Source organism: Sesamum indicum, linkage group LG7 (genome assembly GCF_000512975.1).
Source record: "Sesamum indicum cultivar Zhongzhi No. 13 linkage group LG7, S_indicum_v1.0, whole genome shotgun sequence".
NCBI classification, from domain to species: domain Eukaryota; kingdom Viridiplantae; phylum Streptophyta; class Magnoliopsida; order Lamiales; family Pedaliaceae; genus Sesamum; species Sesamum indicum.
In genome coordinates this window covers 1,269,813-1,295,277 of record NC_026151.1, presented here as the reverse complement: position 1 = coordinate 1,295,277, position 25,465 = coordinate 1,269,813, and the positions used below count along the sequence as shown (strand labels likewise).

The following is a 25,465-nucleotide window of genomic DNA, read 5'->3' as shown; positions in this document are numbered from 1 at the left end:
GTATGCGCGCTTCCTCATGAAAGAGTTGGTGTCGTGCGTGAAATAACGAAAACCCAACACATGCGCCCCTGCCAGAGACGGCCCGCACAAGCAAGCCGCTCCGGTCCCTATATTTGTGCTCCTCGGTTCCCAACTCGTGAATCGTCCCGAATCTTCGTGCCTACAGCGGCATGCTTGGGCGTGCTTGCTATCGTTCGCCTGCCGCGACGCTTAAATGCATCGTGGGACGGCAGGCATTGGCTTGTGTGCTCGGGCATTGCGTACGTAATGGGCGCGTCAGTGGTGATTGGCGTTTGTGGGCATGTTGGATCCCTGCTCGGGCAACGACAACATCCCCCCAAGCCGCTTCAGTTGTAGGTCACCCATTCATTAGTTGGATCACGAAGTCTTGTAATGCTTGCCTCGATCACCCATTCGCACGAGAGGCGTTGCCCCAGATATCTCGCAGCCCGCAGGGCAACCTTACACGTCACACGGAGCCTCTCTGCAGTCTCGGAGCCCAACGTAGGCCATCCTGGCCCTACGCTGCCCGTCAGGTCTCCAAGCCCTTCGGGGACTCTAACGCTCCTCTCATGAGCTGCCTAGAGCTGGCTCTTGAGGGCCCCCATCATGCCCCTAAGAGATGCTCATTTAGTGCAGACGTCATGAACGGGCGCCCGTCTGCTGCCGTCTACTTGCGGGCGCGCGTCGGCAGTGTGTGCACAGTCGCGTGCGCGCACATCAGCAGTGGTCGGCTTCCGTCTGCCTGCCCGAGCTCACGTCGGTAGGGGTTGTCCGCACCGTCTACTGTAGTCGTGTCACAGGCCGCACCTTGGGCTAGAGGTCGGATGTAACACTTGTGACGGATGAGCGGGCGATTAGGGGATGTCGGGCAGCACACAACAACGATGGAGCGCAACCTTGGGCGCGAGTAGGAGGTTAATGTGTAAAGCAGAGTGCTTTATCCTTGGAGATGCGGGAAAAGTGCACTCCTTAGCCTTTTGAGTGTTCTACCCTTGGAAAAAGAGATTATTTTCTTAAACCTATTATAAGCGGGGTATGCAGTGGTGAGCTCCAGCCAGCCCTCCCCGTGCACGACGGCTGTAACTTGATAAGACATCTACACTAAATAAGCATCTTTTGGGGCATTATGGGGGCGTTCAAGAGCTGGCTCTAGGCAGCTCATGAGAGGAGCGCTAGAGTCCCCGAAGGACTTGGAAGCCTGACGGGTAGCGTAGGCGTTCAAGAGCTGGCTCTAGGCAGCTCATGAGAGGAGCGCTAGAGTCCCCGAAGGGCTTGGAAACCTAACGGGTAGCGTAGGGCCAGGATGGCCTCCATTGGGCGCCGAGATTGCCGAGAGGCTCTGTGTGATGTGCAAGGTTGCCCCCGGGCTGCGAGATATTAGGGGCAGCACCTCTCGTGCGAATGGGTGATCGAGGCAATCATTCGAAAACCTCGTGATCCAACTTATGGAGCGCGCTATCGAGTTCTTGCCGTCCATGGGGTTCCATTGGCTAAAGATGAGCTGGGTTGGGACGACGCCGCACTGTGGGCATATTCTGAAGCCAAAGCGGAAAGGCAATAAGGCATGTCGGGCATGCCGTGCGAGACAACGGCAAGATGTCGGCATAGCGATTGGGCCTCGGACTTATGATGCGGTCCTGCTCGGGCGAGCCATGGAAGGTGGCCATGACGAGGGCGAGGGCCTAGGATGTACTGAGTGAGTGTTGGGCATGAGATGGGCATTGCGGGCGCATGCATAATGCCGTAATGCCTAGGCGGAGCGAGGATGCTCCTTGCCATTAAGCATTGCGCTGGCAGCTTTCGAGATTGTGGGAGAGACGCTAAGGCACGAGTGCCGAGAGCCTCAGCGAGTATGGGCATTCTGGAAAGGCGAGCGCAAGGGCAAGCAGTGCAGTGCTGGGAGGCGTTCAAATGTCGCTCTAGCGAGTTTCAGTGTCGAGGACATGTGAGGGACTGTCGTTATACTCTAATATATGCGAAGGCCGGTCGATGGTTAGGCGTCACCTTTGAGGCCGCACAGGCAAAAAATATATGAGAATTACATTCCGCTGTGAGAAAGAAGAGCATGCCTGTGAGAGTTTGTATTAGAGCCTCATTGCCTTCATGGGATGAGGTGAATTGCGAGCCTGGAGGACGAGACCTCCCGATTGACGAATGGCATATGAGCTCTACGTCAGGTAGAGGCGAGTTGGCATCAGTTGAGAACATCAGTTGAGACAAAATCATATCGTTGTGATTCTGAGAGACATCATATGATTTTGGGGGATGTCTACTGTAGAGATCATGTTGGGTAGAGTCCTTTGTGCCCATTTAGGCTTCTTTAGAGAGCAAGTGCCTATGGTTCAACTTCATTGTTGTTGGTTCGCAGGTGTGTGGGTGCCGTAGATGTGTTGGGCGGGCTGTCAAACCGTGGTTCAAAGCTTTTCGGCAGATTGATATTCAGATTTCAGAGTTCACTTGGTTTCCTTGAGCGAAAGGGGGACATGCCGATGCGTCGGGTGGACTGCGAGAGCTATGTTTGTGATGAGTGTAGCAACCATGTGTGCGGAGTGCCGCAAGCCAGGAGGCTGTCGTCGCAACGAGGCCGTTTTGGCGAGATATGACCTTGAGTTGAGAGTGGTGGATGATGGGCCACCTTCTCATTAGTCTGAAGAGCTTCTAGCAGCGGAGGATGTGCTGAATATTAAGGAGCCGAAGCACAGTTGCACATGAGGTGCGTGGAACAAGCCACCCTTGGGGTTGCGAGGAGTGGACATTGACACCCTTTCTGTTGTGAGTTGTTATCAGTGCGAGCCGTGTGTGGCCGAGCAGAATTATGTGATGAAGTGCTATTGTGGTAGATGATGGTGCGTCTAGAGAGAGAGACGGCACGCTTCAAGAACCAAGGAGCATAGTCATCCGTTATGTGAGAAAGACAACTTGTCCGGAGCTTGACTGGGAGCAGCCCACTAAGCCGTGTGTTGGGCGCTCGCTAGGAGCACGAGTTTGAGATGAGTTGAGAAGGTTCCTCGACGGGAGTTTGACACCATATTATGGGCTCTTTGGTCTAAGGATTTCCGAGGGGGACTACCGAGTTGAGAATCACGGGGGAGCATAGGGCTCCATCAGCACCATGTACGGCATGGTGCGGCCCTGTCGGCCGGGCTTAGAGTTGAATTTGAGTTTGCGGCATTGTGTGCTCGGGTTGAGACTCGAGTTTGGTTTTCGCGCAGGCCAGATTCGAACGTGATATTACGACAGGGATTGGGAGCGAGAAACCCCAACCTTGTTAGTGCAGCCGAGACGGGAGTTGAACATCTCATTCTTGTTAGTGATCGGACCAATGTGACACTGGCGTTTGTAGTTTGCTGCCGGACGGGGATTTAGAGATCCTATCCTTGCAGTTGCAGTTAAGTGCTTGGGCCGAGACATAGAGATTGAGTTTTGCGGTCGAGCTAGGATTTGAGCTTGGTCGTCAACCAAAATCGGGGCAGGGGTCCCATTTTCACGTTAGGTTGAGCGAGAACCCTTCGTAGAGACGTTCGGTCCACCAGCGGCGTGGTTCCGATAGTTGGGCATCTGGCCCATTATGTGTTTGCAAGTGTCTAAGTGTGGTCTACTGCAGGGGCGGGTTTGCGTGTTTGCCGAGGGCGGCAACACCTTGAGTGGGTGAGGGAGTGCGAAGAGTGTGCACAGACTCCCAGTTCGCACGTCATTCCAGATTAATTCGAGTGTATTGGAGGCAGTGTCTTGACGAGCATCGGAGATTTCAGAGGCGCAATTCACAAGACTTGGAGCACAGTTGAGAGAATCAGGAAGAGAATATAGAGCCGGTCACAGACTTCCGAAGAGAGTGTAGAGAGGCACAGACTTCCAAAGAGAGTGTAGAGCTAGGCATAGACTTCCGACTTCTGTGAACAACAATCGGGAAGAGAGTGTAGAGCGAGGCACAGACTTCCGACTTCAGCAGGCTACATTGAGAAGAGAGTGTAGAGAAAGGCACAGACTTCTAATGTGAGCGACAATTGGGAAGAGAGTGTAGAGCGAGGCACAAACTTCCGACTTCAGCAGGCTACATTGAGAAGAGAGTGTAGAGAAAGGCACAGACTTGTAATGTGAGTGACATTGGGGAAGAGAGTGTAGACGAGTACAAAGACTTCCTGCTTGAGGCGATCAGGCAGTGTATCTGAGGCACTATTTATTGAGAGTTACCCACCACCTTTGGAAGAGACTGCAGAGAGAGGCGCAGACTTCCCTTCAAGTTTAGTGTTGAATGAGTGCATGAGAGACACTATGTTTTGTGGGGGATCTTAGCAACCGATTTAGGACGAAGGTGTAGACGAGCACACAGACTTCCGTTTGGGTTGAGTTGATCACCTCGGGTGCAGTAGAGGCATTGTTGTGGGAGATAACGTGTGCTGGAGAGGCACTTCATGATGGAGCGCTCGAAAGAGCAGGAGGTCGTTCTAGTGTCGCGGGATAATGAGAGAGAGTATTGGGCACCGCATACACATCAATCCTTCGTGTATGTGTTGACGAGGACGTCAACAGAACGAGTAGGTAAGGGTGTCACAGGCCGCACCTTGGGCTAGAGGTCGGCTGTAACACTTGTGGCGGACGTGCGGGTGACTAGGGGATGTCAGCCAACACGCAACGATGATGGAGCGCAACCTTAGGCGCGAGTAGGAGCTTAATGTGTGAAGCAGAGTGCTTTATCCTTGGAGATGCGGGAAAAGTGCACTCCTCAGCCTTTTGAGTGTTCTACTCTTGGAACAAGAGATTATTTTCTTAAACCTTATTATAAGAGGGGGCATGCAGTGGTGAGCTCCAGCCAGCCCTCCCCGTGCACGAGGGCAGTAGCTTGAGAAGACGTCTGCATTAAATGAGCATCTCTTGGGGGCATGATGGGGGCCTTGAAGAACCAGCTCTAGGCAGCTCATGAGAGGTGCGCTAGAGTCCCCGAAGGGCTTAGAAACCTGACGGGCAGCATAAGGCCAGGATGGCTTACGTTGGGCGCCGAGACTGCCGAGAGGCTACATGTGATGTGTAAGGTTGCCCCTTGGGCTGTGAGATATCAGGGGCAACACCTCTCATGCGAATGGGTGATCGAGGCAATCATTCGAAGACCTAGTGATCAAACTCATGGAATGCGCTATTGAGTTCTAGCCGTCCATGGGGTCCGTTGGCTAAATATGAGCGGTCGTGGGACGATGTCGCACTGTGGGAATATTATGAAGCCAAAGTCGAAAGGCAAGATGGCATGTCAGGCATGCCGTGCGAGATAACAACAAGATGTCAGCATAGCGATTGCGCCTCGAACTTATGATGCGGTCCTACTCGGGCAAGGCATGGAAGGCGGCCATGACGAGGGCGAGTGTCTGGGATGTACCGAGTGAGTGTTGGGCATGAGATGGGCATTGCGGGCGCAAGCGTAGTGGCGTAATGCCGAGGCGGAGCGAGGATGCTCCTTGCCATTAAGCAATGCGTCGGCAGGTTCTGAGATTGTGGGCGAGACGCTAAGGCACGAGTGCCGAGAGCCTCAGCGAGTATGGGCATTTTGGATAGGCGAGCGCAAGGGCACGTGGTTCAGCGCTGGGAGGCATTCAGATGTCGTGCTAGCGAGTTTCAGTGTCAAGGACACGCGACGGATTGTCGGCCGATCGAAGGTTAGGCGTCACCTTTGAGGAAGCACATGCGAAAAATATATGAGAATTACATTCCGCTGCGAGAAAGAAGAGCACGCCTGCGAGAGTTGATATCAGAGCCTCATTACCTTCATGGGGCGAGGTGAATTGCGAGCCTGGAGGACGAGACCTCCCGGTTGATGAATGGTATGTGAGCTCTACGTCAGGTGGAGGGGAGTTGGCATCAGTTGAGACAAAATCATATCGTTGTGATTCTGAGAGACATCATATGATTTTGGGGGACATTTACTGCAGAGATCATATTAGGTAGAGTCGTTTGTGCGCGTTTAGGCTGCTTCATAGAGCAAGTGGCTACGGTCCAACTTCATTGTTGTTGATTAGCAGGTGTGTGGGTGCCGCAGATGTGTTATGCGAGCTGTCAACCGTGGTTCAAAGCTTTTTGGCAAATTGATATTCAGATTTAGAGTTGAGTTGGCTTCGTTGAGCGGGGGGACATGCCGATGCGTCAGGTGGACTACGAGAGCCATGTTTGTGAGTGAGTGTAGCAACCATGTGTGTGGATTGCCGCAAGTAGGAGGCGGTCGTTGCAACGAGGCCGTTTTGGTGGGCGAGATACCACCTTGAGTTGAGAGTGGTGGATGAAGGGCCTCCTTCTCATTAGTCTGAAGACCTTCTAGTAGAGGAGGATGTGCAGAATATTCAGGAGCCAAATCACAGTTGCACATGAGGTGCGTGGAACAAGCCACCCTTGGGGTTGCGAGGAGTGGACGTTGAGACCCTTTCCATTGTGGGCAGTTGTCAGTGCGAGCCGTGTGTGGCTGAGTAGAATTATGTGATGAAGTGCTATTGTGGTAGATGAGGGTGCGTCTAGAGAGAGAGACAACACGCTTTAAGAACCAAGGAGCATAGGCATCCGTTATGTGAGAAAGACAACTTGTCCGGAGCGTGAGTGGGAGCAGCCCAATAAGCCGTGTGTTGAGTGCTCGCCAGGAGCACGAGTTTGAGCTGAGTTGAGAAGGTTCCTCGACGGGATTCTTACACCATATTATGGCCTCTTTGGTCTAAGGATTTTCGAGGGGGACTACCGAGTTGAGAATCGCGAGGGGAGCATCGGGATCCATCAACACCATGTACGGCATGGTGCAGGCGGGTCGATCGGGCTTAGAGTTGAATTTGAGTGTGCGGCATTGTGTGCTCGAGTTGAGACTCGAGTTTGACTTTCGCACAGGCCAGATTCGAACGTGATATTAGGGCAGGGATTGGGAGCGAGAAACCCCAACCTTGTTAGTGTAGTCGGGATAAGAGTTGAGCATCCCATTCTTGTTAGTGATCGGACCGATGCAAGACTGGCGTTTGGAGTTTACTGCCGGACGGGGATTATAGATCCTACCCTTGCAGTTGCAGTCAAGCGCTTGGGCCGAGACAATGAGATTGAGTTTTGCGGTCGAGCTAGGATTTGAGCTTGGTCGTCAAATAGACTCGGGGCAGGGGTCCCATTTTCGCGTTGGGTTGAGCGAGAACCCTTAGTAGAGACGTCCGGTCCATGAGCGGCGTGGTCTCGACAGTTGGGCATCCGGCCCATTATGTGTTTGCAAGTGTCTAAGTGTTGTCTACCTTAAGGGTGGGCTTGCGTGTTTGCCGAGGGCGGCAACACCTCGTATGGGTGAGGGAGTACGAAGAGTGCACACAGACTCCCACTTCGCACGTCATTCCAGATTAGTTCGTGTGTATAAGAGGCACTGTCTTGAGGAACATCAGACACTCCGTTCGTTCCAGATCAATTCGAGTGTATTGGAGGCACTGTCTTGAGTTGCATCGGAGATTTCAGAGGCTCACTTCACAAGACTTGGAGCACTATTGAGAGAATCGGGAAGAGGGTGTAGAGCCAGACACAGACTTCTGAAGAGAGTGTGAGAGGCATAGACTTCCGAAGAGAGTGTAGAGCCAGGCACAGACTTTCGACTTCAGTGAACAACAGTCGGGAAGAGAGTGTAGAGTGAGGCACAGACTTCCGACTTCAGCAGGTTACATTGAGAAGAGAGTGTAGAGAAAGGCACAGACTTCTAATGTGAGCGACAGTTGGGAAGAGAGTGTAGAGAAAGGCACAGACTTCTAATATGAGCGACATTGGCGAAGAGAGTGTAGACGAGTACACAGACTTCCTGCTTGAGGCGATCAGGCAGTGTATCTGAGGCACTGTATGTTGAGAGTTACCCGCCACCATTGGAAGAGAGTGCAGAGAAAGGCGCAGACTTCCGTTCAAGTTGTAGTTTGTTTGATGGTACCTACTACTCGGATAACCGTAGTAATTCTAGAGCTAATACGTGCAACAAACCCCAACTTTTGGAAGGGATGCATTTATTAGATAAAAGGTCGACACGGGCTCTGCCCGTTGCTGTGATGATTCATGATAACTCGACGGATCGCACGGCCCTTGTGCCGGCGACGCATCATTCAAATTTATGGCAATTTCCAAAATTAAATTACTAAAATTAATTTGATGGGTTTTTCAAAACACGAATTATTTATTGTATGGGAAGCAATTATGTCCATATTAAGTTACATTATTTTTTATATCATTTCTTAGATTGTATATGTAATTAATTTATGATATAAGATATCATTGTTTATAATGCATAGTTTGCATTATTATTGGTGCATAATTATTTGGAATATTTCATGCTTATTTGTGTTAATTGGATTAATATGGATGATCACGAAGCCCATTGGACCTTGTGTATGGTTTTATTTTCTATTTTGTTGGGGCCTGTGTGCCTCTTATTTCTTATCTCTTCGTTTTTAGCCTAATAGGCTTAAGGTTTGCTTTCTCCCTATTAATGTACCCTCCCCCCAACTGTTGTTTGAGGTTTCTTTTTAAGTTGTAATGATTGTAGAATAGGTGGAGAGGTACATTTTGTAAAAATTGTAAAGGGCAAATCCAAACAATAGAAACCCATGGAGGAAGCCATGAGTTGACCTATGGAGATCCATGGAGAAGAGGCTCGAAGAACGGAGCACACGAAGGAGATGAAACAAATAAAGAGATGTTCAAGAACGGAGGACACGAACGGAGCACTCATGGCTTGGGCGTGGCTTGTGTGGGCTTTGTTTTGGTGGCGAGAGTCCGGTGGGGCGCTTGAGCGGGGCTCTACGGTGTTGCGAGCGGTCGATGCCCATTTGCATCGTGTGCGGCAAACGCCATCACGTCCGCAACGGCAAACCGTCGGGGGCGAGCTTCAATTGCGATTTGCTAAAACATGGCGAACACGAGCTCCGTCCAAGCAAGGTTGGTCGGTCCGCTTATGCTTGTCGGCCTCCCCTCGTATAAGCGGACCGATTGGGTGCCGTCGGGATCTGACGGTCGGGGGTACTTTTCACCACTTGTGGCTTGCGACGCTGAAATTAGTAGCTTGTAGTGGGCAAACATCGACAATCCCGGCATGCAAGGCTCCCGCTCGGGAGCTGAGGTATGCATTTGGGTGCACTTGCTAGTAGCCCATTGCCTGCAAAAATGGAGGCGTCAAGGGCGGCCAGCGACGGCTTGTACCCCCGCCCGTCAGCTCCCGGTGGCACCCACACAGCTTGGGTGTGCTTGTCGTCGTCTGTTGCCTGCGCCCCCGAAATCAGTAGCATGTGGCTGGCCAAAGTCGGCAATCCCGGCATTTAAGACTCCCGCTCGGGAGCTGGGGTATGCTTTTGGGTGCGCTTGCTAGTAGCCCGTCCCCTACGAAAGTGGAGGCATCGGGAGGCAGCCTACGATGGCCCCCACAGGCAAGCTACTGCGGTCCCTAGGTTTGTGCTCCTCGGTTCCCAACTCGTCCTTTGTCCTGAATCTCGTGCCTACCGGGGTATGCTTGGGCGTGCTTGCTGCCGTTCGCCTGCCGCGACGCTTGAATGCATCGTGGGACGGCGGGCATTGGCTTGTGTGCTCGGGCATTGCGTACGTAATGGGCGCGTGAGTGGTGATTGCCGTGTCTGGGCATGTTGGATCCCTCCTCGGGCAACGACAACATCCCCCGCAAGCCGCTTCAGTCGTTGGCCCAAGCACGCTCCTGCCTTGGCCGCAGTCGGTTTCCTATGCTGCATACATATTGCGAAGGCATTCTATTATTCCGAACGTCCCGTTTTCGCCCTGAGCTGCACCCCTCAGGGCCGCGGTGCGGGGTGGAGCTCAAGGCGCACGTTGTGTCCCACGTCCCTCGCACAGTTGCACGTGCCCGGGTCGTTGGCCCATTGCATCTTTGCCCGATCTCTCGGATGCGGAACACACGGTGGTACGAGGAGCTCGGCCTCTATTTACCCCAAAAACAAGCGTTCAGCGCTTCGTGCAAACGACGCCCGCCACCGTTTTGGGCTCGTCCCATGTGGGAGGCGAAGTCGGTGAGCAATGCTACCTGGTTGATCCTGCCAGTAGTCATATGCTTGTCTCAAAGATTAAGCCATGCATGTGTAAGTATGAACTAATTCAGACTGTGGAACTGCGAATGGCTGATTAAATCAGTTATAGTTTGTTTGATGGTACCTGATACTCGGATAACCGTAGTAATTCTAGAGCTATACGTGCAACAAACCCCGACTTTTGGAAGGGATGCATTTATTATATAAAAGGTCTACACGGGTTCTGCCCGTTGCTGAGATGATTCATGATAACTCGACGGATCGCACGACCCTCCTACCGGCGACGCATCATTCAAATTTCTGCCCTATCAACTTTTGATGGTAGGATAGTGGCCTATTATGGTGGTGACGGGTGACGGAGAATTAGGGTTCAATTCTGAAGAGGGAGCCTGAGAAATGGCTACCACATACAAGGAAGGCAGTAGGCGCGCAAATTACCCAATCCTGACACGGTCTCATGAGGCGCCTTCCGCAAAGCGCAACGTGTGGCTAGTAGTCCGCTAACTACGTCTGCCAATCTCCGCACACACCTCGGTCGGCACTAATGCTGCGTTCTGAAAGGAATCACGATAGGGGGGAACAAATCACACAACAGTAAATTGCACACGCGATTTTAGAAAGAAGCTTGTGTTATTGCTGAAAAATACGTATACAGTAAACAACGATGCTAGAGCAAGGGGATCGCCTTTAGGGGGCTTCTAACACGTTACTAAACCAAGCTTCTTGAACTCATTCTCCCCTATAATAGGCTTAAAAAAATAAATCCTATTGTTTACACTAGATAATAAAAAAGCTGAAACTTATACCTCAGGAGGCGTAACGTCCCCCTGAGCAATCTAAACAACAGAAAGCAAATAACAAAGCAGTAAAAGACCAACTCCTAGGACTCTAAGACTGTGGATGTCCATCATCTATCGGTGAAGGTTGATTGGTCGGTCATGTAGAACGGTTGAGTGGCCGAAGTGTGCGTCAAGGGTTCCGAGTACGCAGGCGGCCCTTGACATCTTCCCCCACCTGAGATAGCGACGTCCCCGGCGCTATGGAAGCATGGTACGCTTCGACAAGAGGTAGAAACGCCTTTAGGTTCGTCACTCGCTCCGAAGTGTTCTCCTTGCTGCTGCATCCCCTCCATTTCACCAAGTACTTTGTGTGGTCTCTCTTCGTTGTACTCGTCACTTGGTGATTTAGGATTGCTTCAGCCACCTTCTCCTTCGTCTTCGTCAATTCAAGTTGTGGGCGGCTAGGTTGACTGCGGGTATCGTCCTCCTTATCTACTGAATACTTCTTCAATTGGCTCACATGGAAGACATTGAGGATCTTCCACCACGGCAGCAACTCCACCTTGTATGCCACCGTCCCAATACGCCTAACGACAGGCAAAGGGCCAATATTCTTCTGCATCAACCAAGGATCTCTCTCCCTTGATGACTTTGACAATCTCGGATTCGGGACCTTCACCAACACCAGGTCTCCCGAATACTTCTTGCATACTTCTTCATCCTTCTTCTAAGCTGTTTCCAGAATACTTCTTGCAATATCAACATTCTGCTTCCACTCCTGGGAGAAACTTCGAGCAAGAGGGGATCTCACACTTTGTGGGGTGTCAAGAGTGTGAGGAAGGAGCGGTTGTTGCCCAGTAACAATTTCAAAAGCGCTCTTGTTGGTGGAAGAGCTCTTTTGAGCGTTTAAACATAGCTGAGCGACATCCAGGGGCTTCACCCAATCCTTCTGCGTACCTCGCACAAAGTGCCAAAGGTAGTCCTCCAACATAGAATTAAAGCGTTCTGTCTGACCATCGGACTGTGGATGATAGCTCGAGCTCATGAAAAGCGTGGACCCGAGGAGTTTGAACAGCTCGGTCCAAAAGATGCTAGTGAAACGGGAGTCTCGATCACTGACAATATCCTTTGGTAGTCCCCAATACTTCACAATGTGCTTGAAGAAGAGATGAGCCGTCCCTTTTGTCGTAGCATGTTTGGGTGTTGCGATGAAAGTAGTATATTTTGAAAAACGATCTACCACGACGATAATAGAGCCTAAGTCCCCGACCTTAGGCAATTCAGAGATGTAATTCATGGAGACGCTCTCCCATGGACGCTTTGGGATGGGAAGTGGTTGTAGCAAACCGGCCTTCTTCTGATGGTCTGCCTTGTCCTGCTGACATATCAAGCAAGTGCGGACATACGTCTCGACATCATCCCGCATCTGTGTCCAATAGTAGGCCCTCCGCAACAAGGCATACGTGCGCTCCTGTCCTTGGTGTCCCGCCCAAAGAGTGTCGTGGCATTCTGAAAGGAGTGATTCCGTAGGTCCCCGCCTCTCGTAACATATACGTGGTTTCCCTTGGTCATCCGCTATAGGCCTTCGATCCAAAACTGTTGAGTCTTGCCCTACTCGACAAGTCGAATCAGGCTTTGCGCTGTGGGATCTCTCGGTAGTAACTCCCGTACCTGATCCTTCATAGAGATAGCAACCGCGCTAGAGGAGAGCACTGCTAACGACTCCAAATTCGCCAGATCTGCGTTGCGGCTCAAGGCTTCTGCTGCGTGGTTGCTGGAGCCGGCTCGGGACTCCAACACAAAATGAAACTCTGATAGTAACTCCTGCCAACGTGCCTGCCTATTGATCAGCTTCGGCTGCGACATGAAATGACTCACTGCAGTGTTCTCCGTCCTGACCACGAAGGGAGAGCCTAACAAATAGTGCCGCCATAGTCGAACGCAATGAACTACGGCCATCAACTCCTTCTCGTGCACTGAATAACATCGTTCATCATCCTTCAACTTTTTGCTCTCAAAGGCAACTGGATGGCCGTCTTGCATTAGAACTCCTCCTAATGCAAAATCTAAAGCATCTGTCTCCACCACGAATGGCTTTGACATATCTAGTAAGGCCAACATAGGATCTGTCACCATCGCTCTCTTCAAATCATCGAAGGCTACTTGCCATTGGGGCGTCCAATTCCAAGTCTCTATCTTATTTAGTAAGTCCGTCAAAGGTCGTACTATCGCGGAGTAGTCCTTCACAAATCGCCGATAATAATTCGCCAAGCCAAGAAATGAACGCAAGTCATGAACATCGCTCGGCGGTCTCCACTCCTCGATAGCCTGTACTTTCTTGGGATCCATCCGAATGCGTCCTCTCCCCACGATGTGTCCCAAGAAATTGATACTCTCCCGAGCAAACGAGCACTTCGACACCTTCACATATAGCTCGTGCTCGCGGAGTATCGTCAAAACCTACCGCAAGTGGTCCTCGTGCTCGTCCAAGGTTCTGTTGTACACCACAATGTCGTCCAAGTACACCACGACAAACTCGTCAAGAAAACCGTGAAGCACCTGGTTCATCAAGGTGCTGAAGGTTGCGGGAGCGTTTGTCAGGCCGAAAGGCATGACAAGAAATTCGAAAGCTCCGTACCTCGTGACAACTGTCGTCTTCGCCTCATCGCCGTCCTTGATTCAAACCTGCGAATAGCCCAACCTCAAGGCTATCTTCGTAAAGTAGTTCGCTGTGCTCAAACAGTCGAAGCAGTCTGCCAGCAACGGTATCAGGTACTTGTTCTTTACAGTAATCGTGTTCAGCGCCCGATAGTCACAACACAATCATAGGGAGCCGTCGGCCTTCTTCTGAAACAGGACCGGCACTCCGTATGACGACTTAGAGGGTTTGATGATTCCGCTTTTGAGCATATCCTTCAACTGCTTCCTAAGCTCCACAAGCTCAGGTTGCGACATCCTGTACGGTGCCCTGGCGGGTGATCTCGTGCCAGGCACCAACTCAATCTCGTCATCTACTGCCCTCTCGGCTGTAGCTTCCGAGACAGCTCGTCTGGCATCACGTCCTCAAACTCCCTCAACAGTCTCTTAATAGCGCTCGGGATAGCCTCTAACACCTCTTCCATTTCCTCAAAACAAAGAGTGCACAAGTAGGATAGCTCATTCCGCTTGCGACCCTTCTCAAACCCCATGGCCGACAAATTCTTCTCTCCTGTGCATCCGGCCAAGGTAGGGATGACACACGGTTTCACTCCCATCATCATCAGCGAATGGACATGAGGTAAGACCGCTGTGCATGTATCCTGTAGAAATTCAAGCCCGAGGATAAGCTTGAAGTCGTCCATCACCACAACAGAAAGATTGGTCTTGCCCTCATAAGCACCAACCTTAATCAGCATAGACTTGGCTACACCGACAATGGGTTGTGCAGCCGAGTTGATCCCCTTCACACACCCAACTCTCTTCTCTAGCACGAGCCCGGGTCTCGCCACTTCGGTGCTCGCAAGGTGGTTGTGGAGGCTCCAGTATGAATCAAGGCACGGATCGACTTGCCATGAATCTTCACATCAACGAACATCAACCCTTTCTTCCTAAGAATCCGGGCTGAACTTCTTCTTCTTTCTGTTGCGGTTGTTCCACAGTAAGAGCTGGGACAGTCTTTCTCGCAAGGGGTGGCACACCCTCTTCGCCGCCACTGTGGACAATGTATTACACCATTGGGATACGACACCCAAATTGTCCTCGTCCTCCTCCATGTCATTCTCGCCCCCTGCCGCTGCTTGTGGCTCCACACTCTTCGAGGATGACGCCTTGTCGGCAAAGGTCGTTACCAATGTGTTCAACACATATCTCTTCGGGCAATCCCAAAACCCATGCGAACCATCGCAGAAGAAACACCCGCTCCTCTTCTGTGGTGCTCCTTGCTTGTTCTCTTGGGGCTTGTTCCTGCCTGAATCGCCCTGTGCGCCATTTTGAGCGTGGGGCTTCTTGTCTCCCCCACCTCTTTTGAAGTTAATCCTGAACGATCTCATCCCACTCGGCTTACTTTGTGTAGGACTAGGCGTCGCCTGCCTATCCTTCCGAGTCTCTTGGTTGAAATCTCCCAAGCGTTCGGCCGCTATAATAGCCGAATTCAAATCAGTGACCCGTTGCCTCTGCAACTCATTTCTTGCCCACTGTTTCGAGCCTTCCATGAAAGTGAACAGCTTGTCCGCCTCCGACATGTCTCGATTGTTCAGCATCAGTGCTTAGAAAGCTTTCACATATTCCCGCACGGAACCTGTATGCTCAAGATTTCGTAATGCCCGCCTGGCATTGTACTCGACATTCTCCGGGAAGAACTGCTCTCGAATCGCCTCCCGTAGAAGAGCCCATGTATCAAGCTGCACTTGATGGGCCTGGATCTCCGCATACTTGGTATGCCACCACAACTTTACGTCACCAGTCAGATACATGGTTGCAGTCGACACCTACCTTGCCTCATCCTGCACGTCTACCGCAAGGAAGTACTGTTCCATGTCAAAAAGGAAGTTCTCTGCCTCCTTCGCATGTCGTGCACCGCTATAGGCCTTCAATTCTGGAATTTGAAGCCTAGCATCGGGATCGTGAGCAATAATAGGGGTGTTACTCACTGCACGCTCGAGCAAACCAATCTGAATGGACATCTGCTCCATGTTACGCCGCATATCGGCAATGCTGTCGTCTCCAAAGACACCAGCCATCTCCTAAATCACCTGTCGATATTCGTCCAACTCTGAATTCAACACCGTGATATCAGATTCTAGGGAAGAGACCTTCTCCTCCAACTCGGTCAACTGGGAGTGTTCGTCCTCCGGATTCTCAGCTCTCTCGCTGGATGAAGCTGCGTGTCACGGGCTCTCTGAATCTTGCCACGACACCTTTGCAGCAGCAGCATTCGCACGCCTCGGCCCTATCTCGACACGAGGCTCTAATATCACCTCTAACGAGGCACCTTCCGCAAAGCGCAGCGTGTGGCTAGTAGTCCGCTAACTACGTCTGCCAATCTCCGCACGCACCTCCGCTCGGCACTAACGCAGCGCGCCGAAAGGAATCACGATAGGGAGGAACAAATCACACAACAGTAAATTGCACACATGATTACAGAAAGGAGCTTGTATTATTGCTGAAAAATGCATATACAGTAAACAACGATGCTAGAGCAAGGGGATCGCCTTGAGGGGGACTCTAACACGTCACTAAACCAAGCTTCTTGAACTCATAACCCCCTATAATAAGCTTAAAAAAATAAATTCTATTGTCTACACTAGATAATAGAAAAGTTGAAACTTATACCTCAGGACGCGTAACGTCCCCCTGATCAATCTAAACAACAGAAAGCAAATAACAAACCAGTAAAAGACCAACTCCTAGGACTCTAAGACTGCGGATTGTTCATCGTCTGTCGGTGAAAGTTGATTGGTCGGCCATGTAGAACGGTTGAGTGGCCGAACTGCGCGTCAAGGGTGCTGAGTACGCGGGCGGCCCTTGACACACGGGGAGGTAGTGACAATAAATAACAATACCGGGCTTTACGAGTCTGGTAATTGGAATGAGTACAATCTAAATCCCTTAAGGAGGATCCATTGGAGGGCAAGTCTAGTGCCAGCTTAAGTCAATTCCGCCTCCAATCCGACGAATTTCTTGCTACCACTTATATCAATCGATTCCTCATCACATGGGGAACATTTCCCATCATTCAATTTGAATTTTCATTGAAGATTGAGACTGGGCTTAAGAGTTAAGTGTTGCGAGTTTTCTGGGATTTCTGCGTAGGTTGGGAAGAATTATTTCTGCGATTTTCTCTCTGAATTTCGTGGGATATTGCTGATTTTGGTTTGGTAGTTTATTGATTTTGGTTTGGAGGATTTTGGTTTTGCCCATTCATCGGATTCTCTGTGAAATTAGTCGGATTTTTTCACTGTTTCTGCATATTCATCGTTCTTGCTGAATCTCGCTGGTTCTGCTGATTCTGTGGCTGAATTTAGATGCTGTTGCTGTTGAATTTTTGTGGCTAGATCTTTTGTTGATCCCCATTGATTATTTCATCGGTTTTTCTACGAATTTCATCGGAATTTCTGGGTTTTTTCATCGGATTTTTCACTACTTTCTTGCTGTGAAGTGTTGCTGTTTTTTCTTTGCTGAAGATTGCTGTGAATTGCTGCTATCATTTGCTGCTGAATATTTTCGGATTTCAACTGCTGCTGCTGTAATTTTGATGCGAATTACTGTTCGCTGCTGCTGCAAATTCTGCTGTTCATCGTCGGATTTCTGCAATTGCTGTTTTTGGCTGCGAATTCCTGTTTTTGCTGTTGCTGTTCACTGTGCTTTGGCTGATTTTAGCTGCTGTTTGTTCGTCGTTTTTGACTATTGTTAGTTCGTCGGATTTCTGGGAATTTTCTGCTGTTGTTTTGCTGCAAGTTGCTCGTCACTGCTGCTGCAAATTCTGCTGCATTGCTCTGCGAATTCTGCTGCGTTGTTCTGCAATTTCTGGTGCTGTTTTGCTGCGAATTCGTCGGAGTCTTTGTCGGATTTCGCAGATTTGTTTGCTGCAGTTGATTGTTGATTGCTGGTGCTGTTTTGCTGCAAATCGCTCGTCACTGCTGCTGCGAATTCTGCTGCACTGCTCTGCGAATTATGCGTTGATTTCTGGTGCTGTTATTGCGTTTTCCTCGGATTTCGCAGATTTCTTGCTGTGTTTTGCGATTGATTGATTGATTGTTGTGAATCGCTGCGATATTGATTGTTGTGAATTGCTGAATTTCGTCGGATTTCTGCGACTTTCTGCTGCGCGGTTCACAGATTTGTTGTTGATTTTTGCATCTCTTGTTTGGTTGTTGATTCACGGAGTTTGGACTGTTGCCGAAGCTTCACCGGAGGTCTGATTGGGCAGTTGTTTGGTAGTATGTCTGCCACAGCAGGGTGTTCATCGCCCCCGGTGCGGTCTTATCGCGATGCGGTTGCCGGTGCAGCTGTGCGTCCTCCGCCGCCACCAATATCTTTTGAGACATCTTCATTTCGCCCGATGGGTGTTTTGTCTCGTGATCAGGGAATGAAGGTGCTGAGATTTTCATCTGAGGAAATATCTCGATTATCCCTACCTTTTCGTTATGCCTTGGTAGGGAAGTTTTCGCATGGCTATCCATCCATGCAAAATCTTCGACGCTGGATGCTGGCTCAGGGATTTCGTGGGGATTTCTCTGTAGGGGCCATTAATGTTCGACATGTTTTCATAAAATTTGCTCTAGAGGAGGATTATACTAAGCTTTGGATCAAATCTATCTGGTTTGTAGAAGGATTTCCCATGCGTCTCTTTAAATGGACACCTACGTTTAATCCAAGGGAAAAATCGCCTATTGTTCCAGTATGGGTTCGTTTGCCGGAGTTGCCGATCCAGTTCTTTGATCGGGAGGCATTGTTTAGCATTGCCCGTCTATTGGGGACGCCACTTAGGACAGATGTTTCTACAGCGACTCTGGTGTGGCCTAGTGTGGCGCGGGTCTGTGTTGAGATTAACTTACTTGAGCCGCTATAGACGGAAATCGGGCTTGGGATTGGGACAGAAGTGATCATCCAGCCTGTGATTTACGAGTGTCTTCCTAAGTATTGTGGGGCTTGCAAGCACTTAGGACATGATGAAGATGAGTGCTATGAGAAGCACAAATCAAAGGCCCCACCAGTTAGGCCTGCAAATAGGGATGATCCTCCACCACCTATTCCTGATCAGGAGGATCTTCGGATGAAACTGGATACGCAGCGGGCGCAAAAGAACTTGAGAGATCGCCATAAAGAAAAGCATGTGGTTTTTTATGATGGTGCAGCCCGATCTCGCCTTGGGGCTAGTACTAGTGGCTCTAAGGGGGCGGAGGGTGAATCGCATGAAGTTGCATCTCATGAAGATGTGTCCAAAACAGTGGTCGAAGAAGTGGTGCACTTGACGGAAGATGAGGATGATGGAAAAGTGAAACCTGGTCATGTCAAAGAATCAGTCGACGAACACCATTCTAGGAATGAGAAGGAGACAACGGTTCCCGTTGTACATCCGATGGTTCCTGAGTTGGGAGAGTCTGGTGGTCCATCTGACACGAGGACTGAAGATGAGCAGGTAGAAACAGGTGTTGTGCCAGCATCATAGACAGCAAGGTGTGAGCTCACAGGATGTGTGGTTAATACAGAGAATCAGGAGTTGCCTAACTGTGCTGCAGTTACCGATGATGAGGTTTTGGGGCCGACGGGGGAGGACGTACAGGTTGATGGCAGACATCAGGTGGATGAGGAGGATGTCTCTAGGAGGTTGGCGCGCCATCGGCGAGGTCGGTCCATGGGAGACACATCTACAAACCATTCTGCTTCGCCAGATCGGCGAAAGGCAGTCTCCCCGCCCCGTAGGATTGTCACGAGGAGTACTATACGATCTACTCTCCCTTGATAGATGAAAGGATTATTTTGGAATGTTCGGGGAATTGGAAATGATCCTACGCAGAGGGTCTTGAATAGAGTCAGAAAACAACATCATCTGGATTTCTTGGCTATCATGGAGCCTATGATCTCCCTTGAGGGAAGGTTTATGGCGAGGCGGCTGGGATTTCATGAGGTTATTTCAAATTGTGTAAATCAGATATGGTTTTTCTGGGGTCCAGAGGTACGGTGTCAGGTTTTATTAGATCATGAGCAGTTTCTGCACCTCCGTTTGGAATCTAATAAGTGGCCGAAACCGTTTTTTGTTACAGTAGTATATACTAAATGCGATGTGGTGGAGCGACGGGATCTTTGGGATGGCCTTCGATTGATTTCGGTCGGCTCTTCGCCTTGGATTGTGGGAGGGGATTTTAATACTGTCCTCTGTCCAGAGGAACGGTCGGGGGGCGCTGCCCCCAATGGTATTGCAATGTCGGATTTTCATGAGACTATTGCAGACTGTGCCCTTACAGATGCCGGTTATACTGGGAGCCCTTACACCTGGTACAGTCGTCGATTGCGACAACGTCTAGATTGGGTCCTGGTGACTGATAGCTGGATGGACGTATTCCCGAAAACACAAGTTACTCATCTAGAGCTCTCCAAATCGGATCATCGTGGATTATTGGTTATTGCAGAGACTATTATGATTCAAAAGGCATCATCTTTTCGATTTCAGCACATGTGGATCACACACCCGGGATTTCTTGAGGTTGTTCGTCGGAATTGGCAATACTCGACGATCGGGAGTGGTATGACTCGCCTTCAGCAAAAACTGACTCGTTTGAAGCACTGTTTGAAGGAATGGAACAAAACAGTATTTGGGAATGTGTTTGATAGGGTTGCAGAGGCGGAGCGAGATCTCAAGGAGGCTGATGAAGCATATGATCTTGATCCTTGTGATCGCACGCTTGTGGAGCGAAATCGGTGCTCGGCTGTGTTGGTTCGGGTGTTGACTCAAGAGGAGGCCTTCTGGAAACAAAAGGCCGGAATCAAATGAGCTAAAGATGGGGAACGAAACACGAGATATTTCCACTCTTTAGTGAAGAAGAGGAGGTTTCGTGGTACGATCTTTGAGATACAACATGAGGGGGAGGTTTTAACTGATCCAATAGCAATTAAGAGATCGGCGGCTTCTTTCTTTGAGAAGCTCTTATCTACAGAGTCGGTGTTTCCAGATGAGATGGATCGGGACTGCTTAGAGGATGGCCTGACAGATGAGGATAGATGTTTCTTGTGCCATGCCAACGATGATAGAGGTTCGAGAGGCTGTCTTCAGTATTGAGCCGAAGAGTGTTGCAGGACCAAATGGATTTGGGGCGATTTTCTATCATACCTGCTGGGATCTCGTCTCAGAGGATGTTTTTGGTGCAGTATCTGAGTTTTTCCGTGGCAAAGCGATGCCGAAGAGTTTCACAGCTACTACCATCTCCCTTATACCTAAGACCGCCAGCCCAGGTTCTTGGAGTGAGTACCGGCCGATAAGTTTGTGTAATGTTACGAATAAGATATGCACGAAGTTGATGTCCATTAGACTTGGGCATGTCCTACCGAAGGTAATATCTCCGTCCTAGAGTGGGTTTGTCCCGGGACGATTGTTGAGTGATAATGTTCTTTTGGCGCAATAATTGATTCACTCATTGGAGTCTCACCGGCCGGAGGTGAATGTTATCTTTAAGCTTGATATGGCCAAAGCTTATGATCGAGTTAACTGGGAGTTCCTCTTTCAAGTCTTGCTACTAAAGGGTTTCCCGCAGCGCTGGGTTGACTTGGTGGCTAATGCTGTCTCTAACTGTTGGTTCTCGGTCTTAGTGAATGGAGAGCATGCTGGATTCTTTCATTCGACACGAGGCTTGCGGCAGGGGGATCCGCTATCCCCGATGTTATTCATGCTTGCTGCTGATTACTTATCTCAGGGGCTAGATCGACTTTTTACAGTGCACCCAATGATGTATTACCAATCACCGGGTCGGGTTCGGGTATCCCACCTAGCATATGCGGATAATATGATGATCTTTACTAACATCTGCAGGCAGCACATGGCATTGCTCCGTTATTTTCTCCATGCATATGAGCGAGTGTCGGGACAATGGATAAATAGTGAAAAGAGTTCGTTTATTCTGAGCCGGCAGGTGTTGTCGTCACAATTGCAAAAGGTACAACACGTTATGGGTTACCAGTTGAAATATCTCCCAGTCACATACTTGGGAGTCCCTCTGTACAGGGGCAATCGGAAGGTATGTCTATTTGATTCGCTCATCTCCAGGTTACGTGACATTATACAGGGGTGGGGATGACGAATCTATCCCACGGAGGGAGGCTGGCCTTGATTCGAAGTGTGTTGCAGGCTATGCCTTTACATCTACTTCAAGTAATTCACCCACCTAAATCTGTATTGATAACCATTGAGCGCATATTCAATGGTTTCTTTTGGGGCTCGTATAATGGCCGTCGGCATATCCATTGGTCTTCATGGGATAAGATGTGTAGCCCAGTAGCAGAAGGTGGTTTGGGTGTTCGGAGTTTGACGGAGTATGTTCGGGCTTTTTTCATGAAGCTTTGGTGGCGATTTAGGCAAAAATCATCCTTATGGTCGGAGTTCTTGCATGATCTGATATTGTAGGACCCGTCATCCTACTCATGTGCTGTATAATAGCAATCATTCCTATGTTTGGCATCGTTTGTGTCGCATCAGGGATGTGGCAGAACCTCTAATATTCTGGACTTTGGGCCAGGGTGCAGTGTCCTTTTGGCATGATAATTGGTACGGTGAGAAGCCTTTAGCCCAGCTAGATCATGGGGCCCCTGACACTATGGAGCCGGTATGCTATTATTGGCATGAGGGAGAATGGAATGTCCCCAGGATCTTCAGGATAGTCCCGCCACAGATTGCACATGTTATCTTCCAAATTCCTATTGCAGTGGGACAGCGGGACAAAATTGTGTGGACCGCGGCGAGTAATGGGACGTTTTCCACGACATCGGCATGGGAGGCCATTCGAGTGGTATCTCCTCGGCGGCAACTTTTTACAGATATATGGCACCGTTCTTTGCGGCCAACGGTGTTGTCCTTCTTATGGCGGCTTTTCCAGGATTGGATCCCGGTGGATGAACGCATGAAGCGAAAGGGATTTAGTTTCCCATCAAAATGCCAATGTTGTGATGCAGAGGAGAGCATCTCTCATCTGTTTGTTGAAGGGGCAATAGTTCGAGATGTGTGGCTGCACTTTGCTAATGTCTTTGGGCTTCAACTTTGTGAAACGGGGAACCTGCGTCTTATGGTGCACTTTTGGGGATACTCTATCCCGTTTCACTCAGATTTGCACATTCGTACTTTGGTGCCATTTTTGATTCTATGGTCTACTTGGACGCAACGAAATGCTGCAAAGTATCAGGGGTACATTTTACGACAACGGGAATCATATTGGAGGTTCAGCGCCAGCTTCGCACACTATATGTTGCACGGATCATGACGAGCATACAGTGGAAAGGGGACTTGCACCGGGCGTTGGCTATGGATTTCTGCTTCAGGCCGATGGTGCTTCGGGCACCCAGAGTGGTGCGTTGGAGTACCCCCACTCCGGCATGGTTTAAGTTGAATTCGGACGGGTCCTCGCTCGGGAACCCCGGGCCAGCAGCAGCGGCAGGTGTTATTCGGGATGAGATTGGACAGGTGCATCTAGCATACCAGTTTGCTTTGGGTACGACCACTAGTGTGGTTTTGGAGCTTACTGTAGTTTGGCGTGGTCTTGAGCTAGCTAGAGCACACAGTTTAGCACCGATAGTTGTTGAGGTGGATGCTACCGTAGTTCTCCAACTCTTACAGTCACGAGGATCTGGGATGTGGGAGGTGCAGCATTTGATCATGCGCATTTTGCAGCTGCAACAGGAATTAGGATCGGATGTACGACATGTTTTTCGAGAGGCTAATGGAGCGGCTGATTATCTTGCGAAGGAAGCCGCGTCTCGGCAATTGACTAGGGTTATGTATCAGGAGGGCATTACGGGAGTACTACGAGGCATTATCAGACTGGATAAATTGGGCACTCCCTATCTTCGCCGGTGAGCTTGAGTGATGCTTTGAGATGATGTTTGGTCGGGCATTCGGGAAGAGATTGGCGGGGACATTACGCAACAAGTTAGAATAGGTAGATTTTGGTCATCATTGATTTTGCACATAGATTAGAATTAGTTTGATTGTAAAGGGAGTAAATACTCCTCATTTACTGTTTTTGAATTGTACACTCTATAATTGTTTTGAGGTAATAAACAGGTAGGGTTCCGCCAAACCCCCCGCCTAGGCACAGGCGGCTTATGCAACAAAAAAAAAAGAAAAAAAAAAGAAAAAGAGTCTAGTGCCAGCTTACAGTGTCTTTTTGGCATGATAATTGGTTCGGTGAGAAGCCTTTAGCCCAGCTAGTTAACGGGGCCCCTGACACTATGGAGCCGGTATGCTATTATTGGCATGAGGGAGAATGGAATGTCCCCAGGATCTTCAGGATAGTCCCGCCACAGATTGCACATGTTATCTGCCAAATTCCTATTGCAGTGGGACAACGGGACAAAATTGTGTGGACCACGGCGAGTAATGGGATGTTTTCCACGACATCAGCATGGGAGGCCAATCGAGTGGTATCTCCTCGGCAGCAACTTTTTACAGATATATGGCACCGTTCTTTGCGGCCAACCGTGTCTATCTTCTTATGGCGACTTTTCCAGGATTGGATCCCAGTGGATGAACGCATGAAGCGAAAGGGATTTAGTTTCCCATCAAAATGCCAATGTTGTGATGTAGAGGAGAGCATCTCTCATCTGTTTGTTGAAGGGGCAGTAGTTCGAGATGTGTGGCTGCACTTTGCTAACGTCTTTGGGCTTCAACTTTGTGAAACAGGGAACCTGCGTCTTATGGTGCAATTTTTGCGATACTCCACCCTGTTTCACTCAGATTTGCACATTCGCACTTTGGTACCATTTTGATTCTATGGTCTACTTGGACGCAACAAAATGCTACAAAGTATCAGGGGGTACATTTTACGACAACGGGAATCATATTGGAGGTTCAGCGCCAGTTTCGCACAATATATGCTGCACGGATCATGACAAGCATACAGTGGAAAGGGGACTTGCACCGGGTGTTGGCTATGGGTTTCTGCATTAGGCCGATGGTGCCTCGGGCACCCAGAGTGGTGCTTTGGAGTACCCCCACTCCGGCGTGGTTTAAGTTGAATTCGGACGGGTCCTCGATCGGGAACCCCTGGCCAGCAGCAGCGGCAGGTGTTATTCAGGATGAAATTGGACAGGTGCATCTAGCATACCAGTTTGCTTTAGGTACGGCCACTAGTGTGGTTTCGGAGCTTACTGCTGTTTGACGTGGTCTAGAGCTAGCTAGAGCACATAGTTTAGCACCCATAGTTGTTGAGGTGGATGCTACCATAATCCTCCAGCTCTTACAGTCACGAGTATCTGGGATGTGGGAGGTGCAGCATTTGATCATGCGCATTTTGCAGCTCCAACAGGAATTAGGATCAGATGTACGACATGTTTTTCGAGAGGCTAATGGAGCAGCTGATTATCTTGCGAAGGACGCCGCGTCTCAGCAATTGACTAGGGTTATGTATCAGGAGGACATTACGGGTGTACTACGAGGCATTATCACACGAGAGAAATTGGGAACTCCCTACCTTTGCCGGTGAGCTTGAGTGATGCTTTGAGATGATTTTTGGTCGGGCATTCGGGAAGAGATTGGCAGGGGCATTACACAGCAAGTTAGAATAGGTAGATTTTGATAATCATTGATTTTGCACTTGGATTAGAATTACTTTGATTGTAAAGGGAGTAAGTACTCCTCATTTACTGTTTTTGAATTGTACACTCTATAATGTTTTTGAGGTAATAAACAGGTAGGGGCCCGCCAAACCCCCCGCCTAGGCACAGGCGGCTTTTGCCAAAAAAGAAAAAGGCTGGTGCCAGCTTATGATCGAGTTAACTGGGAGTTCCTCTTTCAAGTCTTGGGCCTAAAGGGCTTCTCGCAGCGCTGGTGATAGAGTTGGTAGTTAATGTTGTCTCTAACCGTTGGTTCTTGGTCCTAGTGAATGGAGAGCATGCTAGATTCTTTCATTCAACACGTGGCTTGCGGCAAGCGGATCCACTATCCCCGGCGTTATTCGTGCTTACTACTGATTACTTATC

The 25,465-nt window shown here is 49.7% G+C and overlaps 1 protein-coding gene and 1 long non-coding RNA gene across 2 annotated transcripts in view; one reads left to right on the top strand and one right to left on the bottom strand.

The window, feature by feature from the left end:
• The window catches only part of LOC110012320, an 11,259-nt gene extending 3,174 nt beyond the window's left edge, over positions 1-8,085 (bottom strand). Inside the window, exon 1 of the long non-coding RNA XR_002287430.1 lies at positions 7,913-8,085. This is a non-coding gene — a long non-coding RNA (uncharacterized LOC110012320). The remainder of the gene's footprint in view (positions 1-7,912) is intronic.
• LOC110012328 lies at positions 20,494-22,749 on the top strand. The gene is made up of 5 exons (XM_020695456.1): positions 20,494-20,832; positions 20,923-21,227; positions 21,309-21,513; positions 21,624-21,808; positions 21,900-22,749. The coding sequence occupies exons 1-5, from the start codon at positions 20,494-20,496 to the stop codon at positions 22,747-22,749; spliced, it is 1,884 nt and encodes a 627-aa protein (XP_020551115.1).